At 30.7% G+C, this 7,642-nt stretch overlaps 1 protein-coding gene across 2 annotated transcripts; it reads left to right on the top strand.

The window, feature by feature from the left end:
* Positions 1 to 974: 974 nt before the first annotated feature.
* LOC107403723 (axial regulator YABBY 1) lies at positions 975 to 3,919 on the top strand. Of its 2 annotated transcripts, none has more exons than XM_025068368.3 (7): positions 975 to 1,356; positions 1,492 to 1,647; positions 1,741 to 1,867; positions 2,801 to 2,849; positions 3,054 to 3,129; positions 3,287 to 3,379; positions 3,525 to 3,919. In XM_025068368.3, the coding sequence occupies exons 1-7, from the start codon at positions 1,240 to 1,242 to the stop codon at positions 3,591 to 3,593; spliced, it is 687 nt and encodes a 228-aa protein (XP_024924136.1). In that variant the 5' UTR covers positions 975 to 1,239; the 3' UTR covers positions 3,594 to 3,919. The 2 variants fall into 2 exon arrangements, with proteins under 2 accessions (XP_024924136.1, XP_015866124.1); XM_016010638.4 differs by having other exon boundaries at positions 983 to 1,356; positions 3,287 to 3,361.
* Positions 3,920 to 7,642: the final 3,723 nt, after the last annotated feature.

The raw sequence follows: 7,642 nt of genomic DNA, 5'->3' as shown, positions 1-7,642 counted from the left end.
CAATACATGTTACATTTCAAATACAAAATACAAACGAAATTAGAAATACAAAGTTATGTTCTGTTTGATACATGTTTTCAACATATAGTATGCTAAGAATTAAAATTAAAAATTTAGTTGTACTAAATAAATTTCCAGCACAATATGCAAAATATATTAGATCAAAATCCTACATATATACGTGATCCAAATTATGGTTGGCAATCATCTGTCAGATTACATGTAATATGAATGACATGCATAATGGGACAACAAATGACTCAAATTACATGGAATCCAACGTACGGAAAAATGCCAATTACCATTATTTGGGTGACATTGCCTATTATAGTATAACGGTATATATAAAATATATTGTGTTTGTTGTAGAGAATTGTATTTTTATTATTTTAGCTATGATTAGGCTATTATGGGGTTGCGGGGATGGGTATGCTAGAGAAAGGGGGATGAAATGGGAAGAGAGAGCCCTAAGGAGACGGAGAGGGAGGCGGAGGGTGCAAAGGTCGGGGCTTATTATCCGGGAGGTACAAAGGAGGACCATGGCGTGGGTTTTGGGGGGTTCGGAAATTGAGGAAAAATATATATATATATATTTAAAAACCCACACCACAAGACAACACCCTCTTTAACTTCTGAAAACAACAGGTGAGTATGTGAAAGCTATATCACCCCATGCACACGTCCCTTTCTAGCTCCTCTCCCCCACATCTGCCGCCTCTCTCTCTCTCTCTCTCTCTCTCTCTCTCTCTCTCTCTCTCTGAGCATCGGGAATGCCAACCACACATGTTATATAAATATACATATATATTATCTCTTATATATATATATATATGTTGTATGCATGCTGACCATGATACATTATACATGAAGATGATGCACATACATATATACATACATACATAAATGTGAGTGACCTATATACCACACCAATAAACGGAGGGAAGAGAAGGGTTTTCCAACTTTCCCTGCCTCACTGCCCTCTTAAATCCACTAGACCAAATAGATCACGCATACACACACTACACCCAACCCTCCTCTCTCTCTCTCTCTCTCTCTCTCTCTCTCTTTTGCACACCTTTCTTTCACAACTCATAATCAAGGAAAATTTTAAAACAAAAAAAAAAAGCAGATCCAAGGTGGTGGTTAAGCTGTCATTCCATCAATCAATCAATCAATCAAACTAGACCAATCATCAATCCTGTTTTTTATAAAAGAAAAGAGGAATCAAATCAGAAAACAATGTCATCCTCTTCTTCTTCCTCTTCTTCTTCTTCTTCAACATTGTCTTTGGACCACCTCTCTCCTTCCGAGCAGCTCTGTTATGTCCATTGCAACATTTGCGACACTGTGCTCGCGGTATTACTTATGAATTACTTGCTTCAACCCTTTTCCTTTTGGCATTAGCAATCTAACTTTTAGTAGACCCAATATTCACCTACTTCTAGGGTTTCTTTTGGTTTTTCATGATTTTGTTCTTCTTATGTATTTTAGGTGAGTGTTCCTTGTACAAGTTTGTTCAAGACCGTCACGGTTCGATGCGGTCACTGCACCAATCTGCTTCCTGTTAACATGCGCGGTTTGCTTTTGCCTTCGCCTAATCAGTTTCATCTGGGTCACTCTTTCTTTACCCCTTCCCATAATCTTCTGGTACATATACATATATATTACTTCTTTTGGTACTCTTATTTCTATATAGAGGGTTACTTTTTTTAATTTCTTTGCTCAATTTTGTTATTGTAGGAGGAGATTCCAAATCCAACCTCCAACTTTCTGATGAACCAAACAAGCATGAATGACTTTGCTGTACAACCAAGAGTAGGAGGAGGAGGAGTTGATGAGCTTTCTAGGCCTCCTGTTATTAATAGACGTGAGATTAATGATCATTTCCTCACATCTATTTACTTTATTTCCTTTTTGTCTAGTTTCATAGAGCTCGATCAGTGTATGATTATATATGATTGAGCTGTGGCTTTATAAAATTCTTTTGTTTCTTTGGCCCCCATTTTTAGTCAAAAACCAAATATTCGAAAAAAGGGAAAAAAAAAAAATTTCTTCTCCCAAATTCTTGATCTTGGCCAAGGGCAAAAAATGAAAGTAAAGAATGTGGTCGGTTTCTTTTAAGTTTTCCCCAAAAAAAAAAAATAATAAAAATAAAAAATAAAAAAAGGCTCAATATTATTACTCTTTGAAGAATATTCCATCCGGTGGCAGTTTTTTTGCTTGGCCTGTTTGATTTTTTTGAAAGTAGACCTAATCTTTGCACTGGCCAAGTTAATTCAATCTTTCTCATAATTTGTTTCTAAGCTTTAAAATGTTGATTAGGTTTACCTCACTAGCTGAAAAGGAGAATTGAGAAGAAGATTTACAAGTTGCATATCTTGGCCTTTTAAACAACTAATTAACTATTGCATGTGTACAAGATGTGAGAGAATATTATCATATCCCCAGAAATATAGATGTTTTTTTTATTAGTAAGCAGCCTTCAACCACGATCGAACCAAGCTGGGGCAGTTAAATAAGAATGGTTATTGTCATCTCATCTGTCTATTAAAGGCTATTCCCTCGAAAATATAGATAGTAGTAAAACTTTATAGGGACCATACTTTCTTCCCCCGCAATTATAGTTTGTATGTGATAGAAAGTAAAGAAAATTGCAGATCATGCATATATAAATTGTGTGTGTATATATATATATATATATAATAAGGTACATTTTGTGGGTAAGAGTATAGGAATTCAGCAAAAGTTAGCCAAGTGATTTTAACTTGTCTGCTTGTTCTGTCTGTGCCATGTCTCTCAGCTCCGGAGAAGAGACAGAGAGTCCCCTCCGCGTACAACCGTTTCATCAAGTGAGTAATGATGTGTAAAAAATAAAAAAAAATAAAAAAAAAAACCAACATTCATAAGATTCTCTCTGCTTTTGTTCTCCTTTTTTTTTTTTTTTTTTTTGGGTTTTCTCTGTGGGCATTTATATATATTCTTTACTTTTTTCCATGGAATTGCTAAAATTGAAGCAAAAAAATGTAAATGGTCCATCATCTATTTGCATGCAGGGACGAGATCCAACGCATCAAGTCTGTAAATCCTGATATTTCTCACAGAGAAGCTTTCAGTGCAGCTGCTAAAAATGTAATATACACTTTCACCAAGCGTTTTTTTTTAAGCCCTCTTTTCTTTACCAAAATTAGGGCTTTCTTTAATTTTCTAATCTTAACCTTTTTGTGGGGTCCTTTCGATATATGTGAACTTCTGTGTGTGTGTTTTTTTTTTGGTTTTTTTATGTCAGTGGGCCCACTTTCCACATATTCACTTTGGTCTCATGCCCGACCAGACTGTGAAGAAGACAAACGTTCGCCAGCAGGTTTACCAATATTTCCCAGTACTTTGAAAACACTCTTCTAACTTGAACGTCAAATATATATAATTGTGTAAACTAATACTATTTTTATATATGTTTTGTTTATATTTATCTATTTATTTATTTTTTATTTATTTATATATTTTTTGTTTTGGGTTTTGATTAGGAGGGTGAAGATGTTATGATGAAAGATGGGTTTTTCGCTTCGGCTAATGTTGGTGTTTCTCCTTACTAAATCAAAGGACCTGAAGCTATGTGTTATGGGAGTATGCGAAAGGTAGAGAAAAACAAGGTTTTGAGGGGTCCAAAATGCTTTGCTTGTGGAGAGTTTAAAAAGGCTTAATTTACTTCATATGCTACTAGAAGACATCTTTTAAATTAATGTTAATACTTGTCTTTAATGTACTTTTTTTTTTTTTTTTTAAGATCTTTCTTGAATTTCTTAATTCTAGCTTTGAAAAGACCTTTTGTTTGAAGGCTTTTATCGTTTTATGCTATGACAATGCTCACCGATGTAGCTCTGGTTGCTAAGCAATCAACCAGCTATAGTTTGTTGTTTTTTTTTTTAACTTTTTTAACCAATTTATCTTTGGTACTTCTATCAATTTTCTTTCATGTCATTGAAAAATAAGATACCCTAGTTCAAATAATTATGGTAGAATTATATTATATTATATGTCACATCTCCTTATACAAATAAAATAATTCAATCTTTACTTACATGTGTTAAATAGATTATTTGGGTCCAGCATTTCCTTCCATCTATGCATTTAAGCAAATGTAACTAAGCAATACATGTGGGTTATATATATAAATATATAGTTCTTAACATATAAATTTTCAAATAATTACATTGTATATATCAACTTTGATCTAATGAGAACATATAGCCCACTAGACAGTAGAAAGCATCTAATATAGAAAATGATAAGGGTTGTCACTTCACTGTCTAAGGTCTTAGTTTTAAAACTGATGATATATTTTTAAGGCGTACATTCATGTCAGCACTGTTCCTATCATATTCCATTTTTTATGTACATATGTCTTTTTCTTTTTTCTTTTTTTTGGGTAAACTATACATACATGTGTAACTAATAACATATATAATTCTTCATTTCCTTGTCTAGTGCGTGTTTCTATAATTGTGTTTCCATATGTAGAAACATTTTGGAATCCAAGAAACAATCATGGATTTTTGGTAAATTAATTAGGAATAACTAATTCATGAAAAAAGCTGGGGTATTTTTTCATTAGATGTCAAGTGAAACATGGATGAAAATGAACCTCTCATTTTATTAGCTACTTTTCAAAATTTACATGATGAAACGATTCAATAATTTTTATGTTGTCCTATAATACACGTCAAACTTTTAGTGTGAATTTTTCCAAAATGGACAGACAGAAGAAAAGAAAGAAAAAGGATAAAATGGCTTAAATATACATCTCCCGAGTGACCTGATCATTAATAGATCCTGATTATATCTTGGAAATAATTTTTTGTAAGTATGAACTTGACATGACTTAATAATTATAAGATAGAAATTTTCAACAATTTATATAGTTAATATTTAAAGGTCCAGGTATATTATATTTTTTATAATTTTTTAAATAATATATAATAGGGGAATGCAAATTTGTTCTTGATAATTTACTTACTGTTTTTTATGTTGTTAATTTATATTAATTTAAGATGTATGAGTAATATATATATTAATTATTTGCTCTCATTCTGGCACCTCTAGCTCAATGAATATTAATTATTTTTATTTTCTGCAGAAGAATAAATAATTCGAAATACTTAGCGTGGCTAATTTTTGGAATTTTAGTGAAGAAAAAAAAGAGAGAAGATAGTCAAAATATCAGTTCAAACTAAGAAATTGCTTGGTATTTCTTTTCCAAACGGAATAAGATGTTCCATTCATGATATATTATTTGTTTTGTCAGAAATAATTGAAAATGCAGATAATCATTTCTTGCCATAATATTTTTCACTAGTTCTTCTTGGAAAATTGTAATAACACTTTATCAAGCGGGAAAAAAAAAAAAAAAAAAGTCAAATATGACTCCTCATTTTCAAGAAATAGAAAATTAGTTCTTCAAGAAATTTAGGATCTTCCTCAACAACATTGAAAAAGCTTATAGATTAGGAAAAGACCCAAATACAACGGAACATTCTTGATTCAAAAAATCGCATCAAATATGTTTCATGAGGTACTGCCGTATACCAGATCCGGTTAGTTATATTTTCCTTTGCCTTAATTCCCCTACCTACATATGATCGCTTGTTTGCCATATAGGAATCAACTGGACTGTTGCTTGATCAAATTCCTTTTTTATTTTTTTATTTTTTTATTTTTTAAATTTGGTAAATATGATTTCCTTCATACATTACAGAAATTCCCTGAATCAATAAATTAAAGCGATCCACAGTAACTATTGCACAAAAATGAAAATAAGTAACCACAGGATCACATCCATGAGCATAGCGTTATTTTGCATTGTAGACCCTACTATGTATATTAATTAAGTTTTCCCTTTAACCATCAATATTGATCATTGAATAAAACCAAAATAAAATTGACCATTTTACTTTTACATAGCAACATATATATATATATATATATATATATATATCATTAATATATAACTTTAGTTATAGAAACTTATAATAACACTACTGGATCATCTTTCTAGCTTTTCACCGGCCCTTAATTTCTTTTTCTTTGAATTTAGTTTCTAATTTGAATTTTTACAATCCATACAAATTAATTATGTCAAAACCCACCAAGATTCCTTATTGAAACCCTAGACGAGCCCTACTTGGGAAAACCCTATTTGACTGTCCTATGGAAAATCCGGTAGCATCTCTTGATGATTGAGCATCCCTAAAAATTTCCTACACAGAAAAACACTTTAATATCATACCACTTTATTCATTTCACCTTAATACAAGATCTTCCACAAAATGCAGTATTTCAATAACAAAGAATAAAATATATATATATATACTAGAAATAATTTAATAAATAAATAATACATTAAAATAGTCATGTCCGCCTAAACCATCTATTTAGTACAATCCCACATTCTATACCACTTTATGAACACAACAAATGCATAAATATAGATAGAAGAGTAATAAAACAACAATAATAATAGTAATATTAATAATAATAATAGCACAATGTGTCCGAGGGCTACCACACTTGTCTGAAGGTCATCGTACTCTCCTAAATGCTACTATACTTACCCAATGGGATAAATACAATGAGTATGCAGTTGATACTAATGATGATAGTAATAACAATAACAAATTCACGAGTAATAATAATAATAATAACAAATAAAATAATGATGATGATGATAATAATAATAACAATATTAATAACAATAACAATAATCATAATAAATAATAATAATTAACAAGAGTAACAATGATAAATAGCGATAATAATAATAATAATAAAAATAATAACATATAATAATAATAACAATAATAATATTAATCATATTAATAATAATAACAACTACAATAATAATTAACAACATTAACAATAATAAATAATAATAACAGTAAAGATAATAACAAATAATAGTAATAATAATGATAACAAGTAACAATAATAATAATAATAAGTCCTTAACAACAAATAACAATAATAGTCCCAAAACCATTAATAATAATAATAATACTAATAATAATAATAATAACAAATAATGGTAATAATAGAAAATCATAGTCATAAATAGATAAGATAAAATAAAATAAAGAAAAATTTTAAAATTTCTTAATATACTAGGAAATGTTGTCAGGTTCCGTCCAAAATTCCTCACCAGAATCCTAGACAAGCCCTGATCCCAAGGAAACCCTACCGGACCCTCCAATGGAAAATCCGGCAGAACCTGCCCTAAGGGTTGGACTTACCATAATTTTTATGCACTGAAAATACACTTCTATATACACCACCTTATTCCTCCCATATTACTACAATTTAAGTTCCACAACTGGCAGCACTTCGATAACAAATTATATAAAAAGACATATAATGGAATTAATTTAGTAAATAACCAATTAAAATATACCATCACAGATTCTCGACCGCCCACACCACCCACTTAGTGCTGCACATGTCAATTAACTTCAATATCATGTTAAAAATATGCCAATGCATAACATAGAAAGAAAGGTAAAACAACATCACATTAACAACAAAAATAAAAACAATAACAACATTTTGATGATACTGGTATTAATGTAACTTGCCCGAGGGTTACCACATAACC

Source organism: Ziziphus jujuba, chromosome 6, assembly GCF_031755915.1.
Source record: "Ziziphus jujuba cultivar Dongzao chromosome 6, ASM3175591v1".
Lineage (NCBI taxonomy): Eukaryota > Viridiplantae > Streptophyta > Magnoliopsida > Rosales > Rhamnaceae > Ziziphus > Ziziphus jujuba.
This window is presented reverse-complemented; position numbering and strand designations above follow the sequence as displayed.